Consider the following 19,307-nt stretch of genomic DNA (forward strand, 5'->3'; position numbering starts at 1 on the left):
TCATCAAAACCAAGAACTTCAACCTTCATCTCAGTCAACAAAGAACATCTTCTACTCAATGCATCAACAACTCTATTAGTAATTCCACTCTTGTGCTTAGTTAAAAATGTAAAATTCTACAAATACTCAACCCACTTCATATGTCTTTGATTAAATTTATGTTGACTTCCCAAGTATTATAAAGCTTTATGATCAGTATATAACACAAACTCTTTAGGAATCAAATAATGTCCACTTCTTCAATGCTTGAACAATAGCCAAAAATTCTTGATCATACATAGAATACTTCCTTTTAGCATCATTCAACTTTTCACTAAAGAAAGAAATAGGTTTACATTCTTGACTTATTACAACTCCTATTGCATTACCACTTGCATCACATTCAACTTAAAATACTTTGTTGAAATCATGTAAAGCCAATATAGGTAATTCAATAGCTTTTTGTTTCAAAGTCTAAAAACTATTATTAGCTCCATGTGTCCACTTGAATTCCTTTTTATCTCCCCTCATTGTCTTAGTCATAGCATTACAAACAACATTAAATTTTTTTATAAAATTTCTATAAAAACTAGCCAAACCATGAAATGATCTTACCTCACCCACATTCTCAAGCATAGGCCATTCCAAAATTGCTTTAACCTTCTCAAGATCCATCTTCAATCCATCAGCTGAAATCACAAATATGATGAAGGTCCACACCACCCTACCAAATCATAACCAAGAATGCAAGATCTGATATCAAATCACAACTCTTTATTCATATAGTAACTATTACATGCAGTGTGCTGGGTTGTAACACCTTCCCAGTTATGGCCAAATACAATAGAAATTACAATAATAGTGTTAGGATAAACCATAGATAGAAATAAAAACTACATGCAAATATAATCAATAACAGAAAAATAATAGATCACACAAAAATGAACACAAGGCACCAAGATTTAATGTGGTTCACCCAATCCCTAGGCTACGTCCACCAAACAGCAAGTCTGATCTTATTACAATCCAATGATTACAACTTGATTACAATCCGTAATCCCTTACAGCTCAATACTATTGTAAGAAGTAATTTTGCATTACAACATAATGAAAATACCTAACCCTAAACCCTTTTTATACAAGTATTTTATCCATTTTAGGGTTACAACATTTTGGCCATATGTCAGCCATAATATGTTGGCTACAACCCCAAACCCCACTAATTATGAAGTATGTACAATACTTTCCTGATTAGTCACCATAATCTAATAATCTCCCACTTGGGACCATAGCCCAAAGGAGTAGAGGGACCTCTATTAATCAAATATACCACAGTATTGACATCCTCCACCCACATGTGTATGAGCAACCTAGCATGCAACTTCATGCTCCTTGCACAATCCATTATAGTCCTGCTCATGCATTTAACCACTCCATTTTCCTGCGGAGTCTTTGGAACAATTTTCTATCTACAAATACCGTTAGTGGAGCAATAATCTTCAAATTCATGATTGCAATACTCACCACAATTATAAGATCTGAGACATTTTAATTTCTTACCAGTCTCATTTTCAACCAAGCATTTCCATTTCTTAAAAGTTTGAAATACATCAAATTTTTGTCTAAGGAAATAAACCCATACTTTTCTAGTTGCGTCATCAATAAATGTAACATAATAATGAGAGCCACCAAGAAAAGATACCTGAGCTGGTCCCCATACATCTGTATGCACAAGCTCTAATTTCTCCTTTTTATTTTCCTTCCCAGGCTTTACAAAACTCACTCTCTTTTTTTTTTCATACACACAAATTTCATGGAAATCCATATTAACACATTTTAGACCTGGTAAAACTTTCTTTGAATGAAGTACTTTCATACCTTTCTCACTCATGTGCCCAAGTCTATTGTGCCACAACGCTGTATCAGAATCTAGAGCGGCTATTTTTTCTCCCTGCTCAACTACAACAATTGTTCCTGAACATTCATTTTTCTCTAAAATAATCAAAGTAGAAGGAACAATATGACCTATACAAAGATATAAGGTGCCTACTGTCACACCTTTTGCTACTACAAGGGAACCTTTTGAAACCTTCCAATTTTTATCATTAAAAGTAACTACACAACCCTCATCACCGAGTTGGCCCGCTGAAATTAAATTCCTACCCAGCCTTGGAACATGCCTTACCTCATGTAGTAGCCAATGATTCCAATTCTGCAACTTAATCTTAATTTTTCTCTTTCCAACAATCTGATAGGGTTCATTATCCCCCAAATAAACAAGCCCAAAATCCCCTTGGACACAATCAATGAAATAACCTCTATAAGGTGTAACATGAAATGAAGCACCATAATCTAAAACCCATGAATCATCAACACTTTCTAAAGATAGAAGCAAAGCATCCTCTTCAGATTTGTTACTTACCACATTTTCCTCCTTATCTCCATCTAATTTATCTCCTTCATTTTTCTTTCAATTCCAGCAATCTTTCTTTTTTTGCCCTGCTTTCCCATAGTACCAGCAGTCATTCGGTCCTCTTGATTGAGACCTCTTCCCTTTTGAATTTCCTCTTGATTTCCCATGATTTTCAGAGTTACTTCCTCTCTCAGTCATTCTACCCCTGCTTTGTGCATTCAAAACACTTCCTAATGTAGATCCACTTGAGGATTTTCTACAAGTTTCCTCACTCAAAACAACACCGATCACATCATCATATTTTAGGGTACTAGATCTAGGAATAGAATTACTCACAACCATTACCAAGCCATTCTAGCTTTTAGGCAAAGAACACAAAATCAAGATAGCCCTAATTTCTTCATCAAAATTGATACCCATAGAAGATAACTGACTAGTAATTGTATTCAACTCATTTAAATGTTCTACAATAGATCCACCTTCTGCAATTTTCATATTAAATAAATGCTTCATGAAAAATACCTTGTTTGAAGTGAAGGGCTTTTCATACAGTGTCGCTAGGGTTTTCATCAACTCTTCTGTCATCTTTTCTTTTGTAATATTAAATGCCACTGATGGTGCCAAGCATAACCGAATGCTTTCGAGTGCCTTTCTATCCAAAAGATCCCATTCAACATCTGACATAGTTCTCTGATTCTTGGCTTTGCCTTCCAACGGCTTCCATAAATCCTTCTAATACATATAGTCTTCCATTTGCATCTTCCATAACTAGAAGTTTTTCCCATTAAACCTATCAACCCTCAACTTATCCTCATTTGCCATTGCTCTCACTCAACTGTGAGACTCCCACTCAATCGTGAAACTTTCCTGCAGAGGATAACTGAAAAACAACTAGGCTCTGATACCACTTGTTAGGATAAACCATAGACAGAAATAAAAACTCACTCATCACTTCCTCCTTCTCTGCAAGCTTCTACTAAGAAGAGATCACACCTTCAAGCTTTCCCACCTTGAAGCTTTCCACCTTGAATCTTTCACACCTTCAAGCCTTCACACCTTGAAGCTTTCACACCTTCTAGCTTGATTATAAATGCTCATATGACTTGCTTAAATAGGCACTTACCACCCAATGCATGATTTATCCACAACCTTCTAGAATTCCACCTACACAATATCCACAACCTTATCGGATTCCACCTACACAATATCCACAACCTTCTAAGATTACAATATCCACAACCTTCTAGAATTCCACCTACACACCTTGATAAATGGAATGACAACCATTTTTATTTTATTTTTCTATTACACCACCTATGCACCTTGAAAATAGAAATTCCTTTTTTTTTTCTTTTCTCCTTTTTCCCTTATTTGATTTTATTTATTATTTTTCCTTCTATTTTCGTCACTTTCTCTCTCCTCCACATTTTTTTTTGTTTTTAAATAAATTTTTTCTTGCAAGATGCTCCTTCATAAAAATCCCAGATACACAATCTCCTCTTGCATAAAAGAACACTTTTGCAGATTAATTAGCAACTTTTCCTCTTTCAACCTCTGCAATACTTGTCTAATATGCTCAAGATGTTCTTCCTTATTCTTACTAAATATCAAAATTTCATCCAAATAAATAATCACAAACTTACCCAAGAATCTTTTCATAACTTCATTCATCAATGTCATGAAAGTACTAGGTGCATTAGTCAAACCAAAATTCATAACCAATCATTCATACAAACCATCTTTTGTCTTGAAAGCAATCTTCAGTTCATCACCTTCTCTAATTCTAATCGGCTAATAGACACTCTTCAAATAAATCTTGGTAAAATAATTTGCTCCACTCAAACAATCCATTATGTCATCCATCCTCAGCATAGGAAACCTAAATTTCAATATGATTTTTTTAATAGCCCTAGAATAAGTACACATTCTCCATTCTCCATTCTTTTTAGGTGTTAATATGGTAGGTACATCACATGGACTCAAACTTTCTCTAATCAAACCTTTCTACAACAACTCATGCACTTGTTTGTTAAGTTCTTAATTCTTTGTAGGTGTCAATCTATATGGTGCTTTGTTTGGAAAACCAGGAATCCGATCCATACAATGACTTATGCTTCTTACTGGAGGTAAAACATTAGGAATATTATCAGCAACAATATCTTTATACTCATTTAGTAATTCTGTAATTTTTGTTGTTACTCTATCATTACTAATTTCTACTACTTGGTCATAACTACCAACACTTGGTCCTCTAGGAACTATAGCAAAACAAACTTGATTCTTCTTTACTTCCTTTTCAAATTTCTTTCCATTAACCATGCAAACTTTTAATGCAGTACAAATGACCTCATCTAGATTTTCAATCAAAGGCAACAATATTTGTTTCTTCCCATTTACCCAAAGAGTATATTGATTCAATCTTCCATCATGTAGATCATATCTATCATATTGCCAAGGTCTACCCAACAAAATATGACAACAATCCATTGGCATAATATCACTAAAAAATTCATCAAAGTAATATCTAATTTTGAACTTCACAAGGCATTGCTCACTCACCAAGATCTTATGCTAATCTTTGATCCATGAAACATGATAAGATTTGGGATGTTTTAGCCTTTGCAATTACAAGTTTTTAACCAACTCTTTTGATGCCAAATTTGTAGAACTTCCACTATCAATTATTACCTTGCAGCATTTTCCATCCATCTTACATCTAGTCTTGAAAAGACTTCTTCTAAGGATAGGTTCCTCATCACTTCCCTTATTAAAAAACATTCTTCTCACCATAAAATTTTCTCCAACCTTAAGTCTACTTGGTGAACTCTCAATGTCTCCTTGAATCAAAAAATTTCTATTATTTTTCCCACTTTCAGAAGATCTACATTCAAAAGATCTATGTCCTTCTTTACCACATCTAAAATAATTACCATGGAAACCACCTCTAGGATAAGAATCACCTCTTCCTTAATAAGATCTAGTACCTCCTCAGTATGAACTACCACCTTTCCACTTGGTCTTGTCTCTATCATTATTATTCCATTGAGATTTGCCTTTATCATGCATAGAACTATCAGATCTGCCACCTTCTCTATAAGATCTACCTCTACCTCTTTGGAATCTACCACCTCTACCTCTTTGTCTTTGTTCATTTTTCTTTGTCAAGATCTCCTTAGCTTTCAAGGCATATTGATATGCTTCTTCCACACTTTCCAACTTCACAAAACCTATTTCATCTTGTATTATAGATCTCAATCCATTTATGTACCTTGCAATTTTCTCAACATTATTATCCACATGTCTAGATCTAATGTCCAATCTATAGAATTCCTCGATATACTCTTTCACAGTCATGTCCTTTTGTCTCAAATTTTGCATCTTTCTCAAAAAGCTAACTTGGTAATCAGTAGGAAGAAATTTTTTCTTTACCTTGTTGACCATCTTTGGCCAAGTTCTAATCTTCTCCTTTCCTCTCCTTTTTTTATTAGTTTGTAAATGCTCCCACTGCAGTGAGGCATGACCTTTCAATTTAGTAACTACAATCTTCACCTTCTTATTATCAGAAGTGTTTTCATACTTAAAGAACTTCTCCATATCTAAGATCCAATCTAATGCAACATTGGTATCCAATTTTCCATCATAAGGAACAACTTCTACATTAGGCTTTGAATTTTCCTAGACAACACTCTCAATAATCTTCCCTCATCTTGATCTTTGTCAAGTTCCAGATTATGGTTTGGTGCTACTACTTCATCATCACTTACATCATCAAGATGCACTCCTCTCCTCTGGATTGTCTCCACAACAGAAAATATGGCCGCAATTTGTCTCAATTAATCCAATATAGCATTATCAACATTTCCTCTGCCATGAACCATCTTTACAAATCAAGTTCCTGCAAGATTGTAACCCTCTGCAAGTTATAGGTCAAATTCGCAGATCTACAACCTTACAACTAATATCCAAAATAGGGTTCTACACAATCCAATCACCACATGGATGAACCTCAAGCTTTGATACCACTTGACACAAGGAAAGATAGGGAAAACTAGGGCTAATGACACACCTAGCTCTCTGAACCACCCAGCAAGAATTAACATAGTAAAAATCTAACACATAGAATCAACAAGCAAAGGAGGAAGAGCAAAACATTTCATTGATTCTTCCAATATTAAACCTACATGCCCAGCTATAAGGCCTTATGGGTTATGACTAGACAAAATTACATTCATGATCTAAGATCTAGCTTCAAATTCACACTTTTCAATTTTGCTCTCCAATCCTCTCTTAAAATTTTCGTAGCTCTAAGCCTAAACACTCTATTTATACTAACCAAAATGGCTTACAAATCATTCTAGAACATAGAGGAGCCACAAGTCAGCTCTCAACAAACATTAAATGAAAATAAACCTAATATTAAATTCTTGAAGAGCCACAAGTCGAGTCGCATCAACAATTAAATGTCCAAAAATTAATGTTTGAGCAAAATCGTGATATCTTCTGGCTTTGATTAAATTAGAACTGACACTTCAAACTATGGGTAGTATTTTAGGTCCTCTACAACACCTCAAGTGTAAGGAAACTCAGGTGCGAAAACAACTTCCTACACTAATCTGTTAAGAGAAGTATGGTGCAAATCCTATTAAAATCTTTTACACTTATAGATTCAATATTATGTAAAAAACAATATTTCAGCCAATCAAGCATAAAGACAATAGATAGAGAAGGAAACACATAACACAAAGATTTTTCAGTGGGGAAAAACCTTTCGGTAAAACAACCCCACCCCTCCAAAACCTGCACAATGTATTAGTGATGATCTCCTTATAAAAAATCAAGATGCCGACACATCAACATTATTTGCAAGAAATACATTTTACAAAAAAAAAATAAGAATAGGAATTATCCAAGGTTGAGACACCTTATTCCTAACATCAAGTGTGAAAAGGCTGATTCACCAAGGAAAAATGCACATCCAACCTAAAAGTCAAGCACAAAAAACTATCATGTAGAACTACCAGAAATTGATACTCTAGGAGAATTTCCATATCTCCCAACATATAAGGAGTTAGAACTTGCACCTTGGATCATAGATAGTAATATAGACCCTCTTCAATCCATAAAGTGTGTAGCCTCTCATTAATTATGGAAAATTAGTTACATAGTTTGCAACATGCAACCAAAAATTAAAAAACATTGTTTTAGTAGTAATATAAAAACTAAAAACATGGAAGATAGCAGCATAACCCAGGATGATCCTACATCACTCTCTAATTCCAAGCCTTCTGATGGTCTCTATACTTGGAATAAGCCAAGAATTGGGGTTGATGCTATTTCAGAATGTCTAGATAGATTTCTTGTTTCTTGTTTTTGGGTTAGTGGCACCCTTACTCTCTGTTTACAAATTTTGGATTGGAGGGGTTGTGATCATTGGCCAATCAAATTTTCTACTACTGGGGCTTTTATTCCAAAGCATCCACCTTTTAAGTTCCAGTTGATGTAGTTCCATGTCTCCTTTCTTCATGATCTTGTATTATGTTGGTGGAGAGATGACACTCCTGCAAATGGTACTGCTATGTTTTCATTTTCTAAAATGCTTCAATATGTTGAAAACAACTTAGGATATGGAATAAATAATGTTTTGGGAACCTTCACTCTATGAAGGGGCTTCCTTAGGAAGATCTTGATGCAATAACTAGGCAGATTAGAGATTGAGGTTTCTCAGAGGATCTTGGAAGCATTGAATCCCTAGCTTCTAGAGTTCTAGAAGAATGGGAACTTTGAGAGAAAATGTTTTGGAAGAAAAAGGCTAGAGTTGATTGGCTCTAGGAAGGTGATAGGAACACTTCTTTTTTCCATAACATTGTGCAATCTCATTGAAATCAAAGCAATATCTCTCCATTGATTAACTCTCAAGGTATCCAACTAACTTCCTTGCCAGCTTTGTTCTAGGAGGCTACTTGGTACTTTTCTACCCTCTTCTTTGAGGACTCTCCTTCTATTGATAATGAGGAAAATATTATGTTTTCTTGTATTCCTTTCCTTATTACCTAGGAAATGAATGATTATCTCATGTGACTGATCTCTTTGGAAGAGTTGGAGGAGGTGGTCTTTGGTGTGCCTAAGGGAAAGGCTCCTAGTCCTAATGGCTACCTAGTTGAATTCTTTTAGGAATTTTGGGACATCATTAATCATGATTTTTTGGAGGTGGTTAAGGAATCCTATTCTAGCAAGTAGATGCTTCAGGCATTGAATTCTACTTTCTTGACTCTTAATCCAAAAAGAGAGGGGGCTAATCAACTAGAGTTTTTTAGACCAATTGCCTTATGTAATGTGGTTTACAAAGTTATTATTAAGCTAATTGTTGAGAGAATTAAAAAGTGGCTCCCCATTATTATCTTAGAGGAACAAGGTGGTTTTGTTGCTGGAAGACAAATTTTGGATGGGGTAGTTATTGCTACTAAAGCTATTCACTCTATGGCTAGTTCAAGCGAGCGATCCATGTTTGTTAAGCTAGATATGGCTAAGGCCTATGATAGAGTTAAATGGAGTTTCTTGAGGAACATTCTTCTTACCTTTGGCTTTAGCTCTCACTAGGTGAGTTGGACTATGAGTTGTGTTACTTCTGCCTCTTTTTTAGTTCTTCTTAATGGTCAATCTTCCTAGCTATTTGATGCCTCTAGAGGTCTCTACTAGGGTGATCCTCTCTCCCCTTATCTTTTCATTATCATGGCTGAGGGCTTGGGTAGATTTATTAAGTATCAAGTATCCTAGAATTTTATTCAGGGGTGGCAGTGGGGTAATGGTTTACCTACTCTTTCTCACCTTCAATTTGTTGATGATTCTATTCTTGCAGGTCTTGCTAGGATCAAGGAAGCTAAAGCCTTTCGAAAAACTCTAGATATTTATATGGTAGCTTAAGGCCAAAATGTTAATGAGCATAAATCTTCCATTTACTTGTTTAGCATTCTTGATTCTAGTCAGAAAAGGATTGTTGATATCCTGTGGTTTCATATTGGGTCGCTTCCTTTGACTTATCTTAGCATCCCTATTGCTACTTCTAGGCAACCACAACTCTTCTAGAAAAAAAATGATTATCAAGCTACAAGAAAAGGTAAATCATTGGAATTATAGATGGCTTTCTACTACTACTTGGGTTACTCTTCTTCAATTTGTTATTCAAGCTCTTCCTACTTATAGAAGCATGGTTCAAGTTGCTCTTGTTTACTTTCTCAAGGAGTTTGATGCTCTTTCTTGGCAATTCCTTTGGAGTGGTAATTTACGTAGCACTAAATGAAGTTTGATTAGCTAGGAGACTATTTGCAAGCCTAAAAAGGAGGGTGGTCTTGGTCTTCGATCGACTTTCTTGAGTAGTCAAGCATTGGCTGCTAAGCTTTATTGGCAATGGTGCTCTGGACAACATCAAATTTGGGCTCATATTATCACCCATAAATATTTTAGAGGTGCTGATCCTTGCTCTATTTTTGCACTTCCTCTTGAAGGTCGTGGCTCTATTGTCTTGCATACTCTGAAGACTAGTGCTCTATTAGTTAGGAGAGGTCTTTTTTGGATTTGTAAGGGAGGCTCTAAGGCTTTGTTTTAGTCAGATGCTTAGGATGGATTCGCATCCATATTATCCATGTACCCTCATCTTCAAACCCTCTATGATTGTTTTCATGATGTTGGATGGGATAAAGTGGCTCATTATAAGACTCCTTATCAATTGGGACTTGTTGTTGGTTATAGATAGAAGCACTCTTCTAATTGGCCTCCTGGAGGCATAAAGGTGGATGGTAAGGAACTTTCTTAGATTTTGGCCTCTAGGGAGTGTTTCTCTCTGCTAGGACCAAATGTTTTAGCTTGGGGAGGTACCTTTTCTGGTAAATATCATGTCTATATCGGGTATCAAGAGATAACTAGATAATTATTTGGGGATGCTAAGGTGCCTTGGTGGAAGCAAGTTTGAAGTAAATTTTCTTGGTCCAAGTGTAATTTTTTCATGTGGCTAGTGTCTCACAACTACTGTCTTACATGGGATAATCTTTGTAAACTTGGGTTTCAGGGCCCCTCTTATTGTGTTTTGTGTGGTAATGGGGAGGAGTCTATCTACCATTTGTTCTACCATTGCTCATTTTCTACTTAGTTATGGCATCTTTGGTGGAGTACTTTGGGTTTCTCTTGTAGACATGCTTCCTCTTTGCCTAAGTTCTAGGCCTGCTTGGGCAATGCTCCCTCCAAGTCTTCTCCTCTACATGCTACTTGGATTGCTAGCCCATTCTTTTCAATATCTAACTAGAGAGGAATTGTCAAATCTTCCAAGATGTTCAGATTGGTGTTATGCACCTTTGGTGGAAGATCTCACATTCTCTTTAGGAAACTATTCAAGTCAAGTGTGTGCTAGATGGGGGTATGGATCTAGTTGATCTTGCTATATGCAATCGCCTTAATTTTCATCTTCAGGATGGGGTTGTAGCTCATTGGTATCAAAGAGTTCCTAAACATCCTCGAAAATAAGGGAAAGGATAGGTGAATTGAGAGGGGCATTGGACTCCTCCTCCTCATGGAGTTCTAAAAAATAACACTGATGGTTCTTCCTGAGGTAATTCAAGCACTGCTAGTATTGGGAGAGTGGCTCGTTGTAATTCTGGTGAAGTTGAATTTTTTTTCTCTGTGCATAAGGGTGATCATACTAACAATCTCATGGAGGCTCAGGCCATTTTATATGCTATGGAATAGTGTTGTTTGCGGGGATGGCGCAAGATTATCTATGAGTCTGACTCCCAAGTGGTGGTGAACTTGCTTTCCTTGTAGGAGCTTGAGGATGTTTGTTGATAGCTAGCCACTATTGCTAATCAGACTCTTCTCTTTTGACCCTCTCTTGAATTCATCAAGTTTACTTATAGTCCTTGTTGATGAAACAGAGCTGCTAATTTTTTGGCAAAATGAGCTTCTCATCATGCTCTAGGCTGGAATATTGTGGATAGGGGGTAGCTTTTTCTTGACCTGCTACAAGAATTTGATGAAGTTGTTGCTTAGGATAGAGATCCTTTTTGAGCTCTCCTTGTTATAATCCTTTAAAAAAAAATAAAATTTTACCCCTCTTTTAAAAAAAAAAGGGTTTCCAATCAATTAAATAAATTGTAGTTGTGCTTGAATATACAAGCAATACATCATAACTAAGAGTGATGTAGATAATAATTTATCAACTAGACAATGTGTAATCACATATTCACCAAAGGTGGTTCATCCTCCATTATACAAAAAAGTATGTGTAAAAATGAGAGGATGAGAATGTGATAGGAGAGATAGGTGGATCTTGAACAGAAAGAGGTATGAGATGGCAACTAACAAGTTCTCCAACACTATATACTAAAATGAGATGCAAACTCCTATATGTCTACATGACAACTAGTATGCAAATGCATTATCTTAACTAAACTTAAGTGTAATTAATGAATATTGAATTACACCAATAATTGCTAATTATGATTATCTTACTAACACTTTCACTTAAATAAAAAATAATTTCCTTTTAAATCTCACATTTCTATTAAAATTAGATTTCAAATAAAAATTTCTTCCATCTAATTAAGCCGATAGGCTTATTGTGGGAGCTTTGCTCCCAAAAATTGTATTTCTAACAGAAATGTTGTAAGACTCACCAGTTTTTTAACTTTATGATTGATTTTCCAATGATATGCTTAAAACCAATTTCTTTAGGAAATTTCTAAAATTGAAATATTATTCTTTCCATACTTTCCTTTGTTGTAGTTTGTTTACTAAATCAATTAAAATAACCATGCAAAAATCAAAGCCTAATATTTCGTAATTAATAGGGAATCTTTCCATACTAGGGACAACAGTTGTATTGAGGATCCCATAAAGTGTTAGATTGTGGTGACTGATTAGGAAAGTACTGTACATATGGCCGACATGTTATAACCCTAAAACGGTTTAATACTTGTATAAAAGGGCTTAGGGTTGGGTATTTTTCATAATGTTGTGATATGAAATTGGTTCTTACGGCGGTATTGAGCTGTAAGGGATTACGGATTGTAATCAGGTTGTAATCACTAGATTGTAATAAGATCGGACTTGCTGTTTGGTGGACGTAGCCCAGGGATTGGGTGAACCACGTTAAATCTTGGTGCCTTGTGTTCATTTCTGTGTGTTCTATTATTTTCTATTATCGGTTATATTTGCATGTAGTTTTTTATTTCTGTCCGTGGTTTATCCTAACATAAAGCTGACAAATATTTTTGATAATTTTTATGCACTTATTGTCTAATATAGAAAATACTATATTGAATCCCAAATGTCCATTCCCAAATGACTGATGCAACATTTTGATTATCTGTTGCCTTTCTTCTTTTTCCACTACATTATTTATGAAATATTTCTTTTGTTCAGACATCTAATTACCTTCACATTCTGAGTCTTCTTGATTTGTGATATTAAATTCTGAGGGAGGACATTGTTGCATGTAAAGACCAAGAAATGATTCATATTTGTCAAAAATATAGTATACAAAATGATTATATTCTTGAAGAGGACCAAGAAGTTTTGAAGTTGTATAGCATATTTAAAGGATAGTTTTGAGTTTGTTACAGTTTTACGTTTAAATTTGTTTAGGATCTAATTTTATAATGGTCCAAATTAAATTGAGTCTTTAGGACTATTAAATTATTTTGTTTAAATATATATAATTTTATTTAAACAAGTAAATTTTATTATCTAATTACATTTTGTATATATAATTATCTATTTATTGATTTTAATGTTCTTATATTTAGATGTTCATATGTTTATTTATAACATTGATAAAAATATTGTACACTGAGGTTACTATTATATTTCATATCTTGAAATATTTAAATATTTATTCATTGAACTTGATATAGATTTTGAAATCATTATTTAAGTTATATTATATGTTGAAATTATTTATTAAGAAATTTATGTTTTAAAGGAAATATTGTAAGACTTTATCTATTTTAAAGATGATAAAATTCATTTTTAGAAATTTAAATTTTCTTTTAGTATTCTCAATCCTAGAAAATATTTCTAAATTTTTTGTTTTTCTTTGCAAGTTTGTAATTTTCCTCTATTTATATAATATGTCTAGAAAAAATGTAAAATGCACACTATTGAATTATTTCTAATATGCTTCTTATTTTTTGTGGGAAATGTATATCACTTCTTTAGTACTCACTCGAATAAACAAAAACTAAATTGAAAATTACTAGATAATCGGTGAGAGATCAGATATTAAAAAAACCCTGCAAAATATGAAAAGTCTATGGATGTAAGGTAGGTAAAAGCGTATTTTTTTATGAAGGAAACATGATTTTTATTAAGTTTAACCATTGGGCTTTCTCTTCTTTATGAAAGTATGTTTATCTCGATTGTTACATGATCAATTTCCCATGAAAAAATGGCCTTGAATCTTCCAATTATAATTCCTTTGAATGCTATACACAACTTCTAATTTGTTCATTTTGTTCAATCTTGTGAACTCTAAGTATTATGTCCTTTGTTCATATGTTCATTGAGATTAAATGGTGCTAATTTATAGGGCATAGAGTTTTAAATGAATGGATTATGTATCAATGTACAATTTGAGAAGAAGAAAAAAATATAATAAAATAGTTATCTTAAATAAAAATTACCACATAGTTGTAATACCATTTTATTACATTTAATATATTTTAACAATAAAAATTAGATTATCATTAGTAGCATATTTCTTCAAAACTTAGATAAAAAGGAAACCGACTAATCTAACTATTACATAAATTTTTATTTTTAAGGTAGTAAAATATTGAAAATAGGAAATTGTAAAGATAATAAACTTATGTGAAATTTTTTAAGTAAAAATGTCTTAATTTAATTTTGTTTGATAGTCTATAAATTTATTTTGTAGTCTAAATTAATATTTTATCTTAATAAGATTATTTGTGATTTTTGATGATGTCAAAAAATCATTTTAAAAAATTGAAGTTTCCTTGCATTATCAATGTTGGGGAAAGTTTCTAATTTTTTTAATTTTTACTCTAAATTACTCTTTTTTCTTAATAAGATTATTTAAGATTTCCTAATGATAAAAATTTCAATTTTAGAAAATTAAGTTTCCTATTACATTATCAACCTTATTCTAAAATTTCTTTCTTCTTCGTAAGTTTCTATTTTTCCCCTATTTGTACAAAATGTAAAGTGTTTAAGATAGTTTATGTTTATAAGCAAGCAAAGGAAAATATGACAAATTTTAAATAATTGTTATGTTTTTATTTGAGTTTTTTTCAATTTGTTACTTAACATTTTCATCATAAATTTATTTAATTTCTTCAAAAAAATCCTGTCGGCTCCTCGTTGCATGCACAAAAGCATGCAACTGCTAGTTTATATATATTTATAATACATATAATACTGCTACAATAATCTAACATATATATTTTATTTAACAAATGGCATAATGGGGCATTATCTCTGGCAGGCAGAATTCAAGTTTGCCAGAAGATGTTGTCCTCCTACACCATTTACTATTCCTCTGCATGGTTTTTTAACAATTATCAGATTGCTGAAATTCAGAAGTCCATTAGATAATTTCTTTGGTCCGATGGAAAGGGTAATAATAAAATTCATTCTTTTAGGTGGGCTTGGTGCCACACTGACAAGGCCCTTGGGGGACTTGGGTTGAAGGACTTAAGAATTCAAGGTATTGCCCTATCTGCCAAATGGATTTTTCAATCCATGGAGGGTGACTGTCCTTGGAAAGTGTTAGTTAGAAATAACATTGAAAGGGGTGTGCCTAAGAAAGCCAAATCTTGGACTAATCTCCCCTTTTGCGACCTCATTATTGGTAACTTTCCTGCCATGGTCCAAGGTTCCATAGTTTTTAGATCTATTTGGAAGGCTTGGGACCATGTTAGGAAATTCATCACTAACAAGGATTTTCATTGTAATGATCAACTCCATGGTGAAAGATCAATTTGGTGGAATCTTCACCTAAATGGTAAACTTTTGGCCCTTACCCAAGGGTGTTCTGCCAGATTGTGGGCTAAGAAAGGTATTAAACAGTTCATAGATCTCTTTCAGCAGAACCAAATCACTCCTTGGGATGAGCTTAAAGATAAATATGATATCCCTGATTCCCATAAAAGAACTTATAACATGATTGTGCAAGCTGTTAATGGTCTTCCCACTATATGCCATGTTGATTCTCAAAGGCACTTAAAGTGTAAATGGCCTGGTGGAGTGGTCACGAATCTGCTTAAGGCCAAAAATATATACAGAATCCTAGATTGTAATACTAATATTATTGATCATGTCAATGTTGTTTGGTACTCTTCTTATGATGCTGATGTTTGGAAAAAATACTTTGATATCTTGTGGAAGAATTCTGTTGAGCCTAAAATTAGATGCTTCAGATGGTTAGTCATGTTGGACAAGTTACCTATTAAGAGAGATTTATCTAATTCTAATTTTTGTAATTTATGCAGAGTTCCTGAAACTGATAGACATATTCTTTTAGATTGTACTTTTGCTAAAGAAATATGGAGAATGTTTGGCATTGTTTATCCTATTGACGTTAATATTCTTGATATTATCACTGGTCATATTAATGGTCTTCCTAAAGATACCAATTTATTTTGGAATATATTGTCATCTAACATTCTCTCGCAGATCTGGAAATGCAAGAACGAGGAAAGATACCAAGGTAAGCCAAGGGACCTTACTGAATTTTTTCGAAAGCTCACTTATTTTAAAATTTCTTTGCAGGTGCAAGCTACTACGCTGATCGAGTGAAACAAGATGAGACGGTTCCTTCATGATGGGCATGCTGCTTTTAAGTATGGCTACCAATTATGTTATGTTATTATTATTTATTGCTTTTCAAGATTCGTTTTTTAAATTAACTTATTGTTTAAGTAGTTTTTCAGCTTTTTAGTTTTTTAACAGTAGCTTTAGTTTTTAGTTTTTTGATTTTTAGAATTCTTTAATAAATAATTTAGATGGTATTTTTTAATTTTAATTTTAATTTTATAATATCTTTCAAAAAATCTTTGGTGTAATAAAATTAAAAAAGTATTTCATATAATTAATCATATGATTCTTATATATCTTTTTTCCTTTGCAGAAAGGTTCTTTTGGTGGTGTCCCAATGATAATTTACAATTATATCAATGATTTTACAAAAAAATAAAATTTAATAATCTGTTCTTTGTTATCTGTTTACTATCTATTGCTTTAATTTTTTAAAAATATATGTTTAATCCTACTTTAGAATTAAGTTTTCGAAAAACTTAGATATTTGATAATGTATCACGCATGAATATAAATTGTTAATTAGAACCTATAGTTTTATAAAGAATTTTTAAAAACTAATTATATTTAATTATCTTTAATATTTTATATTGTCAAAGTATGACATGCACTTGCCAAAGCTCTCCTGAGATCATGAATTCTTGTTTTGAATGATTTTGATAGTTTCTATGTGGTAGGTGTAGTGTATATGGAAGCATGTTAGTTGCTATGAGTCAAGAATTAGTGATTTGGAAAGTTAACAATTTGTTATTTTTGAGAAAATGATTTCTTAAAGATTGAAACTGGTTTTAGAAATGAGAGGAGTCTACCTATTTAGAACATTGCCAATTTAAACTTATATATATATATATATGCTTGCACATACATGTGTGTGTGTATATATATACATGTACATACATGTGTGTGTATATATATATACATATACATGTACATACATATATATACATATACATATGTATGTATGTATATATACATACATACATACATATGTATATGTATATATATATGCATGTACATGTATATATATATATATACACACACATACATATATATATATATATACATATACATATGTATGTATGTATATATATATATATATACATACATACATATGTATATGTATATATATATGTATATGTATATATACACACACACACATGTATGTACATGTATATATATATACACACACACATGTATGTACATATATATATATATATATATATATATATATATACATATACATACATGTATATATATGTATATATATACACACATGTATATATCGATATATGTGTATGTATGTATGTATATATATACATACAAACATACATACATACATACATACAAATATATATACATATGTATATGTATATATATACATATGTATATGTATATACATATATATACATATACATGTATATACATGTGTGTGTGTAGACACACACTAAGAGAATAAGCGGTTATATATGAGATCAATTGATGAATACTTCAATTGTATCATTTGTTGGATACAGTTTCTTGTATGCAATGTGTAAGCACCTGACAATTTTACATCTCTCATTATGTTTTATTTTTTTCAAAGCATTTTTATTAACATAAAAGTGGGTTACTGAAAGTGCTTTAAAAAACTGTGCATATGTAGGCCATTCAGTTTAATGGTGGTAGTCAGGTTACAATCCAAGGGGTATCAATAGTGAACAGTCCAAGGAAACATTTGACATTCACAAGGAGCAATAGCATCCAAATCATCTCTGTGAAGATCAATGCACCAGGTACAAGTCCTAACACAGATGGAATTGATATAAATGGCGAGTCTACAGACTTTCGCATAATAAGTTGTAACATAGGCACAGGTATGTATTCATCAAAACCCTTCTATTATATCTTCATACACAGACATTGAGAAACATACTCATATACAATCATTGAGAAACATACTCATATATCTACATCTATACAGGTGATGATTGTACTGCCATTGGCAGTGGCTCAAGTAACATCTACATTCAAGATCTTTCATGTGGTCCAGGTCATGGTGTAAGGTAGCTTCAAAAACAATTACATGCTTTTCTATTGTATACAAAGCAGTAATAATACATATTTTTTAATCTTTACACATATACAGATAAAATGCTTGAACTTGCCAGTGTGGGAAGCCTTGGGGAAGGAGGCAGTGAAGCACAAGTTTCGAATGTGCATGTAAATGGCACCAGATTTTCTGCAACTACAAATGGATTAAGAATCAAAACATGGCAGGCAAGTCCTTTGAAAATAATCATACTCATCAGAACCAATATGATTTACATACTATTTTCTAGTTTCTATGAATCTAGCATTTAATAATGAAAAAAACTATTATTTATCATAGGGTGGATCAGGGTCGGTTAGTGGTATAGTGTTTGAGAAGGTTTCTATGGATAATGTGGCAAACCCAATTATAATTGATCAATACTACTGTAACTCACCCACGCCTTGCTCAAATCAGGTACGTATTTTGAATATCATGCATCACATTTAATCTGTTGACATATATCTTATGTTGATCATGTTTTGTCAAACCCTAATTTTTTTTATTTGTATTGTATTTGTAGACCTCGGCTGTTAGAATATCTAATGTGACATACAATGGAATATCTGGCACGTCGTCAACACCAGTGGCAGTGAGATTTGCATGCAGTACAACAGTAGCTTGCACGGGCATAACACTGAGCAATATATTATTGAAGCTAAATTCAGGGGGTCCAGCTCAGTCCTACTGTCTCAATGCTCATGGCCAAACTAGTGGGCCTGTGGATCCTCCAAGCTGTGTCAGTCCATGATTTGAATTTTTTCTTTTATCAACTGAGGTGGTTATGTTGTTAAAACTTCGACTGAAATGAAATTGATATGGAGAAGTAATGAATGAATTTTGTAGATTATATTTAATTTATAAAAAGCGTAGAAGACATTTTTTCATTAATTTTTATTGAAGCTGTTTTAAATCGTTACTTATAAGTTTGACATGTTGGCTTTTTTAATTTTCAATTGATTATGTTTGAAAATTTGTCATAATAGCTTTTCTAAAATCAAATATTTATTAAACGATATTTTT

General features: G+C 32.8%; 1 protein-coding gene across 1 annotated transcript; it reads left to right on the forward strand.

Annotated features, from left to right (window-relative positions):
- Positions 1 to 14,864: 14,864 nt before the first annotated feature.
- On the forward strand, positions 14,865 to 19,035 carry LOC149571871 (polygalacturonase-like). Its single transcript, XM_089815737.1, has 6 exons — positions 14,865 to 15,017; positions 17,859 to 18,069; positions 18,177 to 18,258; positions 18,364 to 18,472; positions 18,585 to 18,701; positions 18,808 to 19,035. The coding sequence occupies exons 1-6, from the start codon at positions 14,865 to 14,867 to the stop codon at positions 19,033 to 19,035; spliced, it is 900 nt and encodes a 299-aa protein (XP_089671863.1).
- Positions 19,036 to 19,307: the final 272 nt, after the last annotated feature.

This window comes from Cupressus sempervirens, chromosome 2 (genome assembly GCF_028749045.1).
Source record: "Cupressus sempervirens isolate cs-2001-9-10 chromosome 2, ASM2874904v1, whole genome shotgun sequence".
Lineage (NCBI taxonomy): Eukaryota > Viridiplantae > Streptophyta > Pinopsida > Cupressales > Cupressaceae > Cupressus > Cupressus sempervirens.